Genomic DNA, 19,626 nt, shown 5'->3' on the forward strand with positions numbered 1-19,626 from the left:
AGTCATGGAATTTTGGAAAGCTGTCTCAAAATCAAGGATAGGATAACCATTTATTCTCCATTCCCTATACAAACCTCTTCACACTTTCAAATTCCTGTTGACAGCCTGGACCCTGACTGGGAGGCAGAGTAAAGGGATGTGGGGTTGTCACAGATTATCCACAAATAAGTAAGAATGACTAGAAATTTCTCTCTTTTGAATCTTCATTCCACCTGCTAATTCTGACCACGGAGCTGGAAAGGAATACACTAGCACCAAGCAGAGTTGACAGACTGCGAAACTGACAGAGAAAGAAAAAAGCTGCATTGGCACTAAATATGATGGGAGCATAATGAGAAGAAGCTCATAAGCTATAAAAGTCGCTGCTTCCTTCAGGAGTCCAGAGATACAAGCACGTGAAGTAGAGACACACACCAAGGTAGATCCAAGGAGCAGACACTTCCACACTGCTTACCACTATCTCTCTAGCCTTTGATGGAATTATTATTATCATTGAAGATAAGATTTATAACTCAAGCCAAAACTCTATCAAGCAAGAATAAATTCTGCTTTTCAAAAGAACAAAGTGAAAAAAGGACCACTGATATTTCGACTACTCAGGTCTTATATTTATCCATTCAAAGTAAAAAGAAAAATTCATATAAAGTCTGATAATATTAATTTTTACTGTTTAGTCATTTTTTTTATCTTGTTCTAGAATTTAAGTGTTAATGCTACAAAAAAAAATCTTTGTAGGTACAATGAATCTATGTGATAGTTTAAAATCCAAATTCCATTTATAAGGTGAAATTTTATTATATATAGAATATTTTCATTCCTTTAGAAGAGATCTAAAAAGAGATCAGTTGTTGATACTTGAGCATTGCCAGTTGTAGATCATATGTTCAGAAAAGGATAGAGGCAAAGAATTAGCCTATTATGTTCATTACTGTTTCATGGAAAATGACAGCCTTAAATACTCATGAACATTGGTTAATATTCTGACAACTCCCTCTGCTGTACCAGAAATCCAAAAAACAAAAACAAAGCACATAAAGGAAAAAGCAGTTTAAGTCAGTGAAAATATTTTATGACACTGCAGGCTTCTAAGAAATGCATTCACTCAAATATGAAAAAAAAATAGCAAATACTCCATACAAAATAAAATATAAAAACAATTTTGCTTCAACCCAACTGAAGAAATGCATATTCTCGACAATTTGTAAGGTCTTTTTTTAATGAAATGAGCTAAATATCTTCTACCCATATCTTCTAGAGAAAGAATATTGAGATTGAAGGTACGCAGTGATTCATATTAATGAAAGAGGTTCCTAGCTTCCTGCTTCAGATCCTTACAATTCTCATATTAACTCAAAACTCACAATACCTTTAACACTGTGAATGTAAATGACTGGCGCTTTCGATAGAGATCCACCTCAGAAGTACATCGTTTTCCTTTAAAAGGCAACTTCCTCAACCACACTGCATGTTCAGAATAATAAAACCTAACCATTCAACCTGACATGACTAAGAGTTAAAGGAGATGGAGAAAAGAAAAAAAAAAAAAATCTTCCCCCCATAAATCTTAATCCTCCTTCACGTTTTTTCCTTTGAATTTGACTGCTTTAAAACATTAATCACGTGGCTGTGTTTCCCCCCCCGGAGCATATTCTACTGAGATTAAAGAAGAGCTTTATTCAGAGACAAACAGGATACAGGAGTGATGGTGCAGCTTCCAGGCAAGCTATAAATAGCCACAGCATCTTCAAGAAATCGCCTTTCAGCCTGTAAGCTGCAGTTTCAACATGCAGGGCAGATTTTATTACAACGGTGTCACCAAAATTCATTGTTATATGAGAAATTCGAGTCTTACCAAGTTTTCTTGGTTCCTGGCTGCTATTTTCTGCTCGTCTTCTGCTCCATTTTTCATGTATTTGACCTCTTCCACTGGTTTGATCCTATACTCATCTGAGTACCAAAAAAAAGAAAAGACATTTTATAACTCTTTCCACAATGGCAGAAAAGTGTCAGTTAGAAAAGCCCAGTCGCAGAATTTATGAGAGCCTTTTCCCTGCTGCTTTTATGTGTAGTTCATTCGAAACAGTCTGGAAGAAGCTTAACCAGGCATCTTGGATCTTTTTATGAGGCACTCTCCTCTGTCTGTTGGAAAAAGCTCAGCACCATGAACGCAGCTAATGAAAGTGTCACTGTCTGGTCCTATCACAGAGAGAGCAAAAGGTGACAGAGGAAAAAGATTATTCCATCTCTGAAAACTATTTGAAATCTCCTCTCTCTGGGGTATACCACATAATAGTCTAACAGAGGACTGAGGAGAGTATAGCTGTTTTTCCCTGTGAGAATATTAGCTCAGAATGTCCGTGGCCGCAGTTTCTAGCAGTACACCCACATCTTAACTTCCCTTTTGGAAAAACAAAGCGCTGTTCAAGATTGATGGGTTGTATCGATAAACAACATGATTTAAACAACTAGAAATAGACATTTTCCTTTTTGTGCTCCCCATATTAAATTTGGAGCTGTCTGTAATTATCTTATATGCTTTTTGATATTATTTCAATCATTTCATACATTTTATACACACATTTAATGTTATTTTGTTATACACACATACACACTTTAATCTCTCTGTAAAGTCACATGCTTGAAGAGTCATATGTCAATATGCCTAACAGGCAGGTGTCTCTGGGTGTTGCAAATGGATAACACACTCGGCTGCTAGCCAAAAGGCTGGAGGTGAGTCCACTCAGAGACACCTCAGAAGAAAGGCCTGGTGATTTACTTCCAAAAAAATCAGCCATTGAAAACCCTGTGGAGCACAGTTCTACTCTGACACACACGGGGTCACATGAGTTGGGGTGGACTCCAGAGCAATTTTTTTGTTTTGTTTTGTTTTAGTTGGTAGGTATATCACTCAAGGCTGGAGAGTATCATGAGCCACAGATGGGACCTAGACCTCACCATACCCAGGTAGAGTAAAATAAATCCCAATAGTGATACACATTCATAGTACAAACTTAGGAAAACTTGCAGCTAAAGTTTTCCAGGGTAGAGGTTTGGTGATGATTATGACATTTTCATCAGATTCTTGTCAACAGGAAATGGCTTGGGCAGAGTAAGGTCAAAAACAGACGTGGCTCTGGGTCATCTTAAATACATTTTGTGGCAAAAAAAAAAAATTACAGGAATCATGCAATAAGAATTCATCAACCAACAAAACTGATGACTGCCTATCACAAATGTGGGTGATATTTAACTATGATGTAGGCTATCTGAAAGACGGATGTCTATCACGAAAAGAGTTTATACTTCAGTTCAGGTAGTTACAATATATTTTCTTATTGCCTGTGATTAATCTGGTACAATGACTATATCCTTACGTAATCTCTTGCCTTAACACCACTTACATTAATGCAGTTTCAGGCTTTCTCATACTATCCCTTAACATACTATCCCCAAAGATGTTTGTTACAGTAACATTACTCCAAGTTAACTGTGCTGTTCAAATGCTTCTCAAGATTATCATCTGTATGAATGTAGTACATCTGCATATATTTGAATAAAGACTCCATGTTCACGGCTAAATCAATTGTTTCCTTCCACCTGACAATACATTGATTCTGCTTCTTTCCAAAGAAATTAGCAAGACTGGTGCGAGCTTACAGTAATGAGCCCTTCATGATGACCAAGTCCTGGGTGCGTTAACAAGTTAATCAATGGATTCTGATCCACAATTACAAGACAAAAAAATTTCCCATTCCATTTTGGTGCTCAGAAGAGAAAATCTGAAGGTAAATTAATAAAACAGACACATTTAACTAAGGATTATTTATCCACAAGTTGGAAAAACAATTGATAATTAGGGGAAAAAAAACCAGACACTGACAAATTAGGCCTCCAATACAATTGTTGTGGTTAGTTGCCATCGAGTCAGCTCTGACTCATGGAAACCTTATGTAAAACAGAACAAAACATTGTCCAGTTCTGTGTGATCTTCATGATGACAGAGATAAAAATAAAGGTTAAAAATTAGACAGGCCTCCTCAACCTCAGTTTGGGACACTTGTATTTATAACCACGTGTCACTGGGATAATCGCGACTATTTAACTAAAGTAAATTTTGATCTTATTGCTAATGGTGAGCAATTAATTATAAATAATTATTACTATTTAATGTAATTCCAGTGGAGTCTATGATTTTGCCCAAGCACCTGCATGATAAGTTGAAGATTACAGCATTTTAAGGTCTAAGCAAACTTTCTAAGGACCAAATGGCCCTTGGTCCGTGGTAGAGGGAAAGGTCTTCCCTAAAAATTCTTTGTGTTGTAACTCTGAATCAGAATCCATTGATTAACTTGTTAATGCATCTAGGTCTTGGTAATCATATAGGGCTCATAAAGCTGTCCCTTCCTTGCCCACTGTCCTTTCCCTTCTGCCAAGCCACAGTCCAGTGTAGATGCTTTCTGAGCACTCTGAGTATATTCAGACTTCTTATCCCTCCAGGGAATGCAAATGGATTGAAAGTAGTAGACAAACTGTTAATATTTTTCTAATATTTTCCTTCAATGAAATGGAATAGCTACTGGCTACATTCAAGACATCAAGAAAGAATCTCCACCAATTTAGAAGGAGAAGAGGTTTAAATGTGTCATTAACAACCACTGCTGTCTAGCTAGTGCTATGTTAGAGAAACAAAGAAAGAAAAAACAGCCAAGACTACAAAGCCAGACCTATCATTATTATTACTCACACGTAAATACCCTGCACAAAATCTATCATGGTCTATAAAACAAAGAAGCCACAAGACCCTTAGATAAACCACAATTTGTGCAAAGCAAATACTTAAAAATGGTCTGTCAGATTTTTCAAAGGCTGGTGCTGGGAATGAAGATGTCCATCTGGAAACAGACAACTCATCAACAAATGTGTCACATTTCCATGGTGATGCAGCCACCAGAAATGGCACTCTCCAAAGGGCCCCTGGGCAGACGAATGGAGCATTTCGGCTTGTGACAGCAGGATGGTCATTATCGAAACCCAGTTTTCTTTTTGTTTAAGCACACGGGGATTCATCTGGGACTTTGGTCCCCCTTTAGCAGAGCCCACACTGAAGGCAATTAGCACAGTCACTGTTACAAGCCAGACAGTCCTGGCAATAGAATAATATGCTGACTTAACTAAGAGAAGGAATAAGCAAGACCGTCTTTCCCTGGCTCCCTCACACCTGTCCATGATTTTTCTTTTATTCTTGTTGATCTTGTCAGGTGGCTTATTAAAATGCACGTCAGGAACAGTAGGCCAACTCCCCATTCCAAACCTGCTCCCCATTCTCTCCATGTAAACAGTTGCAGGCTGTGCTAGTCAGAATAGATCTGGGGTAAAAGCTTTCCTTTGGTGATATATTTAGGATTTTATTCCTTAGATTACATCAGAGAAGGGCTGGGATTGTTTTGGTGGCCATATGACACACTGTTTCCCATTATATCTCTGTACCTTACTTATGACCTAAATCACACAGACACACAGGTTTCAGACGGCATCTCAAGAAATCAGCTGGCTGAACCTGCTTTAGGCAGGGGTAGAATCATCCCCATTTTCTGGATCCTGTCCATTTTCCATTACCAAGTATGCACTGGCCCCATCCCAGCTCTCCCAAGCTTTGCAGACAGATGATCTGCAACAAGGTTACATCTGTAATTAATAGCACTGACTTTAAAAGGAATCAACCAGATAAAGATAGGATGCTGCAATGAGTTACTAATGCCAGGGTTATAAAAATGTTAGTACTAGAAATCCCTAGGTGGCGCAAACAGCTAAGTGCTTGACTATGTGACTAAGCCAAATGCTTAACCACTGTGCCACCAGGGCTCCGAAACCAGGGTTCAGCCCTGGTGGCACAGTGGTTGAGAGCTATGGCGTGGTACAGCTGCTAATCAAAAGGTTGACAGCTTCAATCCACCAGCTGCTCCTTGGAAACCCTATAAAAAAACAAATCCATTGCTGTCGAGTCAATTCCGACTCATAGCGACCCTACAGGACAGAGTAGAACTGCCCCGTAGAGTTTCCAAGGAGCGCCTGGTGGATTCGAACTGCTGACCTTTTGGTTTGCAGCTGTAGCTCTTAACCACTATGCCACCAGGGTTTCCAACAGAGCCATTATACTCTGTCCTATAGGGTTGCAGTGAGTTGGAATCGACTTGACGGCAATGGGTTTTTTTTTTTTTTTTTTTGTATCTCTCTTTATTTCCTCACTCAATTAGTGCCACTGGCATGGCTCCTACTCTTAGTCTACCGTGAGTGCACAATAAGAGTAAACTGGGTGAACTGGTGAGGCTCCAAATTAAAACAGACAGATTGGTTGTACTCAGGCAAGCAGGGTGGATGGAGGCTGCTCTAACTAAGGACGCCAACTGTGGAAGCACAGCCATTGAACACTGGAAGGACAGAGGGGCAGGACTCTTTGGTACCACAAACCGAAGATGGATAGATGAATCAATTTCATTGGGAAAATGTGGCCTCTTACTCAGACGACTGTTTCTTATCAGTTGTTAATGTCTCTGTTAGATCTCATTCAATAAGCATTTAACTAACGTCTACTGTGTGCTAAGCCCTGGTCTTTTCTCAGGGCCTCACCCTGATGTAGTCCATTACGCTTGGTTCCTGAGGGCCTGGTTTTTTATTCAAAGTGTCTGGCATACTAAAACTTTAAAAAGAGAGAGAAAGAGAAGGAACAAAACTCTTAAAACAGCCCAATCACCATAAAATGGAAGTTTGTCTAAAAGCAAGCCTTGCACATAAGAAGAAACCAAGAAATATTTGTTGAACTGTTTCTCCCTCTGATGCCCTCTGATTGAAGACAAATCAGAAAGCTGACCTCAGTTGAAGAATAAGTAAATATTTCTCCTGATCAGGGCTTCAGTTTTTGTTTCAGGAACCCATTTTTTTTTCCCCCCCTGATAGACTCCCTCCCACCCCCACCCCCCAAGGGAGAAGTAAGAAGATCTCTAATGAGAAAAAATACCAACACCATTCTTTGCACATTTACATCTAAGTGCTGCTGGGGCTGTTGTTAGGTGCCTTGGAGTGGGTTCTGAGTCACAGCCACACTACAGAACAGAGTGCAGTGGGTGGGAAACGGTTCTTTCAAGTGCACCTTTAGTCTGTAAAGGTCTTCCGTGTGAGATTCTTGACTCGGTGCATTCAGGCTTTTGAACTTTATCCTTCTTTCTTTTTGCCAGTTTTGTCTTCTCTTTTCTTCTGGGGCTTTACTTTTATTTTTTTTATGTTAGACTGCTTGACACCATCCCATAGGTTACTGAGACTTTTTCTTTCCTAACCTTTTTTTCTTCTATGCTTCAATTTGGATGGTTTCTATTAATCTGTTGTTCCAGTTACTACGACTGCATAATAAACTACCTCAAAACTTAGTGACTTAAAATAATAACTTTTGTTCAAAAAACCTGCAATTTGGTCAGGACTCAGTGGAGACAGGTGTCAGCCCAGGTGGCATGGAGGCTGGTGGCTCGAACTATCTGAAGGTGTACTTATTCACATGTCTGATGGTGGTGGGATTCCAACAGCAAGAATCCCCACAGAAAGAAAGGCAAGGCAGAAGCAGTATCCTTATTATGACCTAGCCTCATTTTTTTTTTTTTTTCAGAAGTCACACAGCATAACCTCTATTCTATTCTACTGGTTGAAGCAGTCACAAGCCTGTCCAAGTTCAAGGAGAGGATAAATAGACTCATCTCTTGATAAGAGTGGTAAAATTCTGGAAGAGCATATAGGATTAGAAATATTATGGCCATTTTTGAAAATATAATCTGCCACAATCTCATCTGTGGCTACAAGATTTTGTATCTCTCCCACTACTGTACCAGGCTCCGGCTTAAGGTTCAGGGTCACATGAAACAAATCAGGTCCAAGTGTGAATAAGATTCTTTGGGCATAGTCCTTCAAATACAGCTCCTTCAGTACAGTTTCTCTTAATAAGAAGGTCTCTGAAATAAAGAGACAAGTTATTTACTCCCCATATTCCCAACACCTGATGGTGGGACAAGAATAGGATAACTGCTATAGACATTCCCATTAAAAACCTGGGAAAGGGGAGACAGAATAATGAAATCCAGCTGGTCACATGTCGCCAGTTTCTTGATTAGGGTTCAATCTTAAACTTGTGAGTGATTTTCTAGGGCTCTTGGCATTGCTCTCTAGGCTCTCGATCCTGTCATTTGAATCATCCTCCCTTTTTCATAAAGTAATTACTAGATTTTGCAAGTGAAGAGTTTTCTCAGCCAGCTTCCTGTCTATAGTAGGTTAGAGAGCCAAAGGACTCTGTTCATTTTGTACTGTCTCTGATCCTTTTAATCCAAGCCAGTGGTGTTCTTGTCAACACAATTCTCTTAAAAATCTTGTAGATTTCCTATGAATCTTACTGGAGTTTACTTCATTAGAAAAAAGTCACAGCCACAAATCTAATTGAATTAAGTCCTTCTCTACCTTAGCTGATGTGAAATAATGTCCTTTAAATACTTTGAAGCACTCCATAATGAGTTAAATGGTATCCCCAAATATATATGTCCACATTCTAATTCCCAGAACCTGTGGATGCCACCTTACCTGGCAAAAGAATCTTTGCAGATAAAATTAAGAATCTAGAGAGGAAGGGATCATCCTGGATTATCTGGGTGGACTCTAAATCCAATGACAAGTGTCCATAAAAGAGACACACAGGGGAGATTAGACAGACAGAAGACACAGAGAAGAATGTGATGTGACCATAGAGATTAGAGTGAGATGGCCATAAAGTAAGGAAGCCAAAAATGCCAACAGCTATCCTGTCAGTAATGGAGGAGTCTCTGGGTTGTGCAAACAGTTAAGCATTTAGCTACTAACCAAAGGTTGGGGATTTAATCCACCCAGAGGTACCTCAGAAGAAAGGCCTGGCAATCTACTTCCAAAAGATCACACCCATTAAAAACCCTATGGAGCACAGTTCTACTCTGAAACACATGGGGTCTCCAAGAATAAGAATCAAATCAATGGCAATGTTTTGTAGAAGTGAATAGTTTCGTCTGGTCAGTGACTGGTGTTGATAAACCTCCATTTCACAATAACAGTCCCTTTTCTTCTAACTTCCAATAACATTTGCCTTTAAAGTCTCTTTGACAGCCTCCTGGAAGGCTAGTACTTCTGCTAACAATCTCTTTGAGATCTGTTAGGCTTTCACTAGCCCTATTTCCAAGGTCCTCCTGCTTCTGCTCTCTACCTAGTTCCAAAGCCACATTTTAGGTTTTGTTATGGCAGCACCCTATTTCTAGTATCAAATCTGTTCTAGATACTAGATTACACAACAAATCATCCCAGAAATTAGTCGTTTAAAACATATCAATATTTATTTTGCTCACAAATCTGCAATTTGTTCAAAGATCTGCTCGACTCTGCTCCACTAAGAATCAGCTGGGGCAGCTCCATGGCTGAGGGCCAGAATCATCCAAAAGCTCTCTCACTCACAACAGGAAGTTCGTAATGAGTGCTGGCCGAGACCATAACTGGGTTAGCAATTTTGTAGCGCTTCTGGATTCTGTTAGCTTCCTCTGGAGAGTGCTGAATTTTATTCTCGCAGGTAGTTAAATTCTAGCAGACGGAAAAGCCATATAAATCTAGATTATGCCCAGGGTAGTTATTTTTTTCAAGAGTCAGATTTCCTCCAGTTTCGCCCTGCTTTTGATTGCTCTTCAGTGCCTTCGAGCAGTTTTAATTTTTTAAATATCTTGTCCACAGTTTATCATTGTTATTGGCAGGAGGGTTAGTCCAGTATCAGCTACTCCACCATTATCAGAATTGCCTGACCATTGGTCAATTCTCAGAAGCTGCTCTTGTATTTCATCATTTCTTCCCTTTCTCTGGCTTTCTACATTTTCTAAAGGCTCTAGCATGCATCAGCAGATAGGGAGGTCAAACAGGATGGATGGAGGTTGTTAGAAAACATAGATCATTTACTCACTAAAAGATTACAGAGGCCCTACTAAATGCCAGGTATCGTGATAGGTACAGAACCTACTATCTGCTGGGTGCACTACATACATAATCTCATTAAACCCTTATACCAACCAGCAAGGTGAATTATTATTTCTATTTTACAACTGGAGAGTTTGAGACTCAGAGAGGTTAAGTAAATTTCCCAATTCCCAATACTGCACTGTTATTAAGTGGCAGAACTTGGATTCAATTCCAGGTCCATTAGGAGCTAAAGGCCATGCTCTATTTACCACGCCTCTCTGCCAGTAATGAGCAAGTTCCTGGGATGGCACAGGGGCAAGCTTTCAAAGTCAAAGGTGCTCTGGCTGTGTCTAGGACTACAACAGGGCAGGAGGTGGCACTCTACTTAGAAGAGTAGGTGGTTGCTCCCCAAATAACCACTGAATTTTACCACTTCCATCTGTGCTTTGGTCCATGCTATTCCCCTTACATGGAATACCCTTCCCTAAAGAAATCCTGCTCATCCTTCATGACCCTCTTAAGTCTCAATCTCTTAATGAAGTTTGCTGATCCTGATACTGGGTGTGATCTCTCTTACCTTTGAATTGCCAGGGCTTTCCGTTTATATCCTTCTTATAACACTTAAGTAGTTGTAAGTAATGGTAATTAGCAGTAATGGTGACATTTATTACACACTTAGTGTGTACAGGACATGATACTAAGTACTTGCATATATTAATTCATTTAGTATTCATAACAGTCCTATGAGGCAGAGATTTCTATTATCCCCATTTTACAGATCAGGAAAGTGAGGCAGAGACTATCTGCCCAAGCTCACACAGCAAGTAGTGATCCAGATTCTTGAACTTCAGTCCTCAATCACTACCCTAAATTGATTCTCTGTGTACTTTTAAGGAAAGATAATAGCAATATTAGTAGTAGCAGGAGCAGCAATGGTAATGGTAATATCGTCATATACTGAGCACACAGAATACACCAGGCACACGTTTCAACTCCTTTAATGCTCAAGAGAATTCTAAGAGGTGAGTAGCATTATTATCTCCACTTTACAACTGAGGACTCTAAAGAACAAAGAATTTTATTTCCCTGCCCAAGGTCACACAGCTTGTAAATGGTGGAGCTGGGACAAGAACCCATGCAGTTTGACTTTGGATCCCACATCCTTAACTACTATACCACTGTGCTATGTTTTTAATCTTGTCTCACCCTTCCTATCATCTTAATCTCCAAAATACAGTTTGTGTGTTTCTCATTTTTGAAACCCTGGTACAGTGGTTAAGCTCTACAGCTGCTAACCAAAAGGTCAGCAGTCCAAATTCACCAGACGCTCCTTGGAAACCATATGGGGCAGTTCTACTCTGTCCTATCAGGTCGCTATGAATCAGAATCGACTCTGTGGCCATGGGTTTAGGTCAGTGCCTGACAGATACTTGTTGCCTTGAACAGAATTTTGTTGCCGAGGCATTCAAGAGCAGAGAATAGTAAGGCTTTGATCACCGCAGCATATCTAACCCTGCTCATTTCTGAACTCTCCTCAGTTGGAAAGCATTTACTAGGTATAGTCTGAGTACCTACTATGCGCTGAGCTCTTGAAAAGCAATGCAGGGCTTGTGGAGGGAAGGGGGCGGAGGAGGCCAGGAAAGAGCGCCTAAGGAAAAGCAGCTGTCTTGAGTGGAAGGCTCACGCCCTCATTCTACTTGGAGCACATTTCCCAGCACCCAAAGACTCGCCATGTTTCACTCTGCCACAGTTCACCAGGGCTGACTTTAAACTTGGAACGACCCTTATGCACAAAGCAGAGACACAGTTGAAGGACTTCACAGACCATTATTAATTCCCTGAGTCAGGCGGTCCCCTAATTACTGTATCCTCACTTACAGAAAGCAACATAGTTACAAGGCGATAGTTATTATTAAGCAATTTCTAGGGATAATTATAAACTGCCCATTTTAAAGGTTTTGGACTTTTCTAAATCAAGACTCTAGTGCATTTAATATAACCCACTCTCAGTTCTTCAAAGAGTTTGTCTCAAATCAACCTAGTAAAATAAAACTAATTTCAACATAAGATTGTTTGATACGTTAAGTTCTGATGACCTAAAAATGTAAGTTGTTCGAAAATAACAGGCAGTAAAATCACGTTTTTAGACTTTAAATATGCAGAGATTAGACATGAGCAGTGTCTAGCTGCCGGATTTCTACTGAGGGAAGTATAAAGATTATAGGTATACATACATATCTTTCTCTATGATACCTCCTAATCCAAAAATGTTAGTATCACTAACACAGTAATTCTCACGGGCCTTTTATACCCTTAGTGGCTGGAAAAGCTAAAGCTTGTTTGATTTGGGAAACCAGAGGGAAGGGTTATGGTGGTGCTTGGTTCTATCTACTCCTGACCTAGGGGTACAGGACCCATTGTAGCTGGAATCAACTTGATGGCAACGGGTTTGGTTTTGGGGTTTTTCACTCATTTTAAAATATACGCAGTGAATTTTCAGGTAAAAATAGAATCGGATTTTTGTTTTACTTTGTCTTTTTAAAATTTACTCATGATACTGTGTACTGTTCCCGTGTTTTGCATTCATTTGTACTGCTTTCTTTTTGAAGTATCTATTCATATGCTTTGCCCCTTTTTTCTATGGGAATTATAATATTTCTCTTACTGACTGCTATGAGTTATCTGTAAACTACACCATTTTACAGACACACTTCTGGCCCAAAAGGCTCTGGGCAAACATATTTCTTGATTTTTAGTTCAGACAGAGGAAGTAGTAGTTCTGCCTTGTGTCAAGTGCTGAGCTATCCCCTGTTGTCCTTTCTGGACAGAAATCTTTTTCTGTACAACAGAATGAAACGCTCGAAGTAGATGATCAGGCAGGCCTGTCTTCCTAGTCTTAGTCTGGAAGCTCTGCTGAAACCTGTTCAGCCTCATAACAACATTCAAGCCTCCACTGGTAGGTGAGTGGTGGCTGCACTTGAGGTACAGAGGCTGGTAACTGCACCTGGATCTCCCACTTGGAAGGCGAGAGTTCTACCACTGAACTACTAATGCCCTCTTCCTTCTCTGTTTTGACAATATTTATTGAGCAACTGTGTGCCAGAGACAATGCTCAGTCCTGAGGTTACATCTGGGAACAGGAAGCAGTCTCTGTTCTGAAGGTACTTATAGCCAATAGGAGAGACTAGAAGGGCAAGTAGAGTACCCTGTGTTAAGGGCCATGAGAAGCACATGTGTGGGACGGTGGCTTTAGAATTAGAAAGGAAGGATCCTTATACCAGGTTAGAGAGAGTTTTGCAGGAAGTGCCATATCTTAGTGGAGTCCTGAGGAACACTGATGTGTGTTAAAGGGGAGGTCAGGCCAGGAGACACCAACTTCAAAGGCCAGAGAGCGCATGGCAAACAGGAGGAACTGTGAGTAGCTCAACACAGCAGCCACAGAAGTCCAGGGGATATAAAAAATATATAAAGAGAAAAGGCTAATTGGGCTATCCCAGGAAGACCTCATATGCAAGTTCTGCGGAAGAGCCAGGTTCCACTCTGAAGATGATATGGACTATTCCACTAGTGCCTGGCACTGAGGCCCCCGTGACAGGCTAAGCCTCTTTCCTCTGGACTGCCTTCGACCATCTTCTCCGAAGGAACACTGACCAGCTTGACCCAAGGCTTCCTCTGAAAGAACGCGTGGCAAAGGCAGATCTTCCACACTAAGATGGACCAGTTAGTTGCGGCAGGTCAGGAAGAACATGTCGAGAAGAATGGGGAAGGGCCAGAGACAAGCCACAGCTACATCAAGAGGCTGATTCCACCATCTCGACGTACTGAATCAGCTGGTTGGGGCTGGTGGGGATGAAGGTTCAGATGCAATATCTGCCAGAATCTTGTTTCTGCCTCCCTCAACAGGTATGTCTTCAACCAGCAAAGGGAAGGGTCGCAGCACTCAGAATAGGAAGCAGTTCAGATCAGGGTTCATAATCTATTCTAGGGGCAAAAGAATGTGCTACTGAGTCTTGATCCCAACTTCCTCTCCTCTGATGGACATTGAGAGAGGACAGCAGCGAATCACAAAGGACAGAGGGCTGGCTTCAAAAGACCTTTTCGTCTAGACCTGGCCTTGTGACCTCCCAGCTGTGTAAGTGGAGGCAGAGTACTAGACCTCTCTATGTGGACTGAATGAGCTGAGGTTCACGTGAACAGATTGCTATGATTTCTCACCATTCACAGAATCTTGGTCCATGTTATAAGAGAACAATATGACAAGCACCCAGAGCTGCAAGGAGGAGAGGGTGACCTTACAATTCAGAGGCTCCATAGGACGGACCAAAAATGACAAAGCTTCTCTCACTACAGCACCTTTAATAATTAAGACCAAACCTCCAGGCCCCATTCCTAAATAATTTATTCATGTCAGAAGCCAGACAATATATTTCCTTCATCCATTTGGGGTTCATTATTCAGTGACCAGGGGACTATTATCCAGTCATTAAAGGGGCTGGAACATTCATCTTCTGACAATCTCTGACAAAAGATATACAACCAGATCCAAATTCAGATGGAATCCCTTTAGGATTGCATACCGCAAACCAAGGCTTTTCCTATGGGGAGGGGGTACGATTTTTATGCTGTGCAGTATGAATGTCCGTTCACTCATGAAATAGAATGAGTGGTTGAGGAGGATTCAGAGCCTCTCCCAGAGAGGGAAGGGTGGGTGTGACGGTTCTGACACAGATTTATCTAATTTCTCAGAGATTTGTCTAATTTGCTCTGACAGTGGTGGCTGGTTCTCCATCCACCGCTGAACTGTTGGGATGCTTGAAAAGATTCAGGCCAGGTAAATCCGCTCTGCTCTTCTTAGTAGGATCCTTGTCCTCCTTGATATAAAAAAAAAAAAAGTTCCGGATAAAAGCCTGTCCAGTTGTCCATCCTCTCTCCTACTTTGATTTAATCCCCACATCAGTCCAAAGAGGTCAGTATTATAACCTCCTTTCTACAGTTGAGGAAACTCAAGTGCAGAGAGACTAGTCCCTGACTTGGCTGGTCAAGAAGCAGTGCTGGGGTTCAAAACTGGGGTAGTCTGCATCCGCAACTAGGCTCTTAGTCACCAAGTCAGTTTTTTTTTTTTAACTGCAAAGCACACTTGTGGGTCAGGAAATAATTTCTTCAGGCGATTATATAGGCATGAAGTATGAATGGATTCAGAAAGGATTTGGACAAATTTATAAATCACAGACACATGAATGAAAGTTATAAATACCTCTAATCTTCAAGAAGAAAACCATATAAATACCTCTAACCTTCATCAGGAAAACTACTAGACCCTCCCTCGTCACGTCTGTGGAGCCTTTACCTGTGGAAAGATACCAGCACCATGCTCCTTTAAGTGGGGAATTAATATAATATCAAAGGAAATATTGTGAAACCTTTTCTTAAAATGGTTATTTGACCACTGCTGCATTTAACAGAAGAAAACTAAAGTTTTCTCCAATATACAGTCAACTAATTAATCCAACATTTTTATAAAACCTGTTGTAAATCGGCAAGTGGGCAGCATCTGACCTCCTCTACCTTCACGAGGGGAAGGAGAACCAGGATCAACAGTCCAAAGCTGATTTCTATGAGGTGGAGGTCAGACATGCATCCTCCCTCTGACATCTTTACCAATTCTGACACCAACTGCCCCTCCCACGGCACTCTCTACATCTCTGTTGAGTTCAATAATTCATTGCAATGGACGCACAGAACTCACAGACAATATTCAAGATTATGGGGTTTTTAGGGAAGTAACAGGTTACAATTTATGTTCAGGAACACTCAGGATACAGTTTTTGCAGCAGGACAACCTTTTCTCAGCTGTTCCACCGACACACATCTCTCTGGCCCCTCGGCCTCTGCCCTGATCGGGCAAGTGTGACAAAGCCCTTTTGGCTCTTCCAGTAAGTGTCCAGAGGCACCCCACTCCGCCAGTGAGCCTTGGCTCAAAGGCGCTCAGCTTTCTTGCTCTGTGGGCCAGGAAGCCCACTGTACCATCTCCTGCCACTGTTTCTCTGCCACTGCTTCTCGCCGTCTTCAGTGCTACAGCTCTCTCTCTCTGTGTCTCCTGGTTCCAGGAGCTTCACAGCGCAGGGATCCTGGGTTCAAAGGATGCTTTCCACGCTTGGCTCTTCTACCTTGGTGGTAATGAGATCCTCTTTCTGCTCTCGAATTGACTCTCTGTTAAGCCTAGAGGAATGGTAAAACTGACCACTTCCCTTGGTGGGCCACAATTACCTTATTTACACAGTCCCACCCAATTACTTGGGTGGAAGTTACAAGACCATGGCTAGAAAAGCCACACAAAAGCGATCCATCGCACCACACATTATTTTGAAGGATAACATTAAGGCTTTCTGCAATACTGCTATAATTTTGATATATAATCTTATTATTAAAACCAAACAGTAAAATCAGGGAACTCTTATGTCACCAAGGTGAGGAGGGGGTGGGAGAGGAGATGAGAACTAACATTTATGAAGCCCTTCAATGTTTCAGATCCAGTCTGAAAGGCTGGCCTACCACATCCCACTTAATCCTCACAGCCACTCTAGAAGTAGAAGCATTAATGCTTCCATCATACAGACAAGGAAACCTGAGGCACAGGGAGTTCCCGATGTAGCCACATGACAAGTTAATAGTGATACTAGTGCCAGGTCTTGAACCCAGGCGATCCAACTCAGAGCCCAAGCTCTTATAAGCGTCCCACAAAATGTGTAGCAAAGTGAATTTCTGACAAAAAGAGAACTCCTTTCGCATGCTGATTCCATTACAAAACCTACAGTACTATTATACTTCACAAATCCTTAAGAATGACTTCTCAGATCAGGAATTAAACAATATATTATCATAAAATAGGATCTAAAATAAACATAAACACTAATATTCTTTTCAGGGTAAGCTATAAGGCAATAACACCAAATATGAAAACATACTAATACAGTGCCTCATGTTCCCTCCTTTGTGTATGAAGTTGATAAAGCTCCACCATCAAGAGGCCCTGAAACATGAGTTGTTTTTCCAGAACTGATGATAAATATCTGCTGACTCATCTGTAGTCACTTCTTTCCTGCTGTCCAAGGTCAATGGTCATGAATTTACAGGATGACTGGTCAAGATTAGTAAATTCTATCACCAGTCCAGAAACTCTCCCTAGGTTTAGTGTGGCTGCCATAGACAGTCATCCCAAACATTTAACAATTTGGCCAAAGGAGAGAGAGAGAGAGAGAGAGAGAGAGAGTGTGTGTGTGTGTGTCTGTGTGTCTGTGAGTCTGTGGGTCTGTGTGTGTCTATGTATGTAGAAAGAAATATATCTTAATGTCAATCTGACTTTAATTGGGTTCCGATTTAAGTGAATTTCCATTAAGGAAAAGATTCTCAGATAATAACCATGACAGAGAAAAATATTAGCATTTGAGAATTCCCAGCACCCCCATCCCCAAGCCACCTAGCCAAGAAGAGGCCTGTGTGACCAGATGGGATTGTGCGCTTTTGTGATGCAGATCAGTGATGGGGTGAGGAGGTTAATGGGAGAACTGCAGCAGTCTGGGTTTACAAGAATAAAGACAGAGAGAAGCGGGAAAACCAAGTGGGCTGGGCTGGAGAAAAGCTTTTGCAGAAGATTAGAGAGGGGAAGGGAGAGATTTTTGGGGCACGCAAAAGAAAGATGGACAGACAGACAGGAAGCCCCCAGAGTGGCAGAGAGCTAGAGATTCATCGGGGAGTGGATTTCAGTACGTTGTGCTACAGTTTATGAATGGGATATCTCTTTGGAATTCTTTGAACTAATTCAGTAAAGACTTAAGTTACTTTTCTATGATCTTTGGTGTTTCTTTTAATGTGTCTCTGGCTTGAAGCTGGCTTCCAGCTGAGGAGAAGGGGAGCCTGGCTTTATCAGAGTTACACAACTATTAGAAATAGTTCCGTGCCAGCAAATCAGTAACAAGAATAGGAAACTGGATGGAGTTTTTTTAAGTTGAAGCAACTCAGTATAAGCACTGTCACTGAATTTTCAAAATGGAAAAGCACACCGAAAACACAATCTATGATAAAATAGTACAGCTTCTCTACTTACGGAAAATATTCAAAAGATTTGACTTCCACTGCAGATCTCATGAAAGAAGAGTTCATATTTGCGAAGAAAGGCCTGGAATGCTAGTGGGAGCAGTTATCCGCCCTTGTGTATGATGGGGGGATGCGGGTTCTCGCTCCTTCTCCCTTTTTGACAAGTACCTCTTCTCACAAGAGTTTCACTGACATAAAACAAAAGATCATTTCCAGTTGATATGAATCACCACATTATTCTCCTCAGAGTCTGAAGTGTGCTCCAACAGCAACTAAGAAGAACTCTTTAGGAATAATGTGTCTTGGCTAGCTGGGGAAACAGCCGTTTGGCGATAGCTTAATGGCAAGCAGCACAGTAAATAAGAACACACTGTTTTCCACAACCTGGTCAAGTTGCGAACACACCTATTTTAGTAACAAATGTGGCTCAATTTGTTTGTAAAAGGTGGTAGCAGTTTTGCGTACCTATCTTTTGGGGCTGAGGATTCATAAGGGCATCTGAGCGGTTCAATTGAATTCAGATCGACGAGGTTGTGTGGAGTAGCCATAGGGAAAGAGGCAGGTCTTTCACTGAGAGAGGCTGAGGATACAAAGCAGGTGGAGACAGGTCCTTATGGAACCCTCACTCTCCATCACTTATAGGTAGGTTAAGATCTACTGAAAGTTCTTAAAGCAAGAGTTCCATTCTGCTCTTTCAGGTGAGATGTATACCCATTGCAGTCCAGTCAATTCCGGCTCGCAGTGTTGCAGTGGGCAAAGCCCTCAGCTCCTAACCAAAACGTTGGTGGTTTGAACCCACCAGCCACTCTGTGGGAGAAAGATGTGGCAGTCTGCTTCCACAAAGATGACAGCCTTGGAAACCCTATGGGGCAGTTCTACTCTGTCCTATATGGACGCTATGGTTGCGAAATGTAGAGTAGCAAAAAAAAAAGAAAAAAAATTACTTTAATTTCTAGGACTTTGGATAATTTAAAGCAGACATTTTCAACCTACAGAAAAGTATGAGAAGCCCACAGAATTCTATACAGACCAGCCAAAGGAGAATTTGGGAGGCCAGCTCACACTAGAGGTGCAGAACAGCCACCGTTCCTTAGCATACCTTCTGTATCGCCTTCTACCAAGGCAAAAAGCTTCTGAGACACCACTTGTGCCCAAAGGCCTGAGTTAGGCAAAATCTCAAAGTTCAAGGATTTTTCAAGTATGACGGATGACCTCTGGATGTGGTCCAGAGTTTCTTTTACTTTGGTTTACAGCAGATATACAGTGCCAAGGCCTTTCACACGATAAAGGTCCTTATGGTTAGTCGTTGAGTTGGCTCCAACCCATGGCAACCCCATGTATAACAGAATGAAATGCTGTTCAGTCCTGTGCCATCTTCATGATTGTTGTTATGCTCGAATCCACTGTTGTGCCCACTGTGTATTTTGGGTGCCTTCCAACCTAGGGGGCTCATCTTCCAGCGCTATGTTGGATAATATTTGGATCCATAGGGTTTTCATTGGCTAATCTTCAGAAGTAGATCACCAGGCCTTTTTT

General features: G+C 41.2%; 1 protein-coding gene across 1 annotated transcript in view; it reads right to left on the reverse strand.

The window, feature by feature from the left end:
• Positions 1–19,626, reverse strand: part of C25H1orf21 (chromosome 25 C1orf21 homolog) — a 295,363-nt gene that overhangs the window by 140,017 nt on the left and 135,720 nt on the right. Inside the window, exon 3 of the mRNA XM_003410845.4 lies at positions 1,853–1,947. Within this exon, the coding sequence (XP_003410893.1) occupies positions 1,853–1,947 (95 nt within the window). The remainder of the gene's footprint in view (positions 1–1,852; positions 1,948–19,626) is intronic.

This window comes from Loxodonta africana, chromosome 25 (genome assembly GCF_030014295.1).
Source record: "Loxodonta africana isolate mLoxAfr1 chromosome 25, mLoxAfr1.hap2, whole genome shotgun sequence".
Taxonomy (NCBI): Eukaryota; Metazoa; Chordata; class Mammalia; order Proboscidea; family Elephantidae; genus Loxodonta; species Loxodonta africana.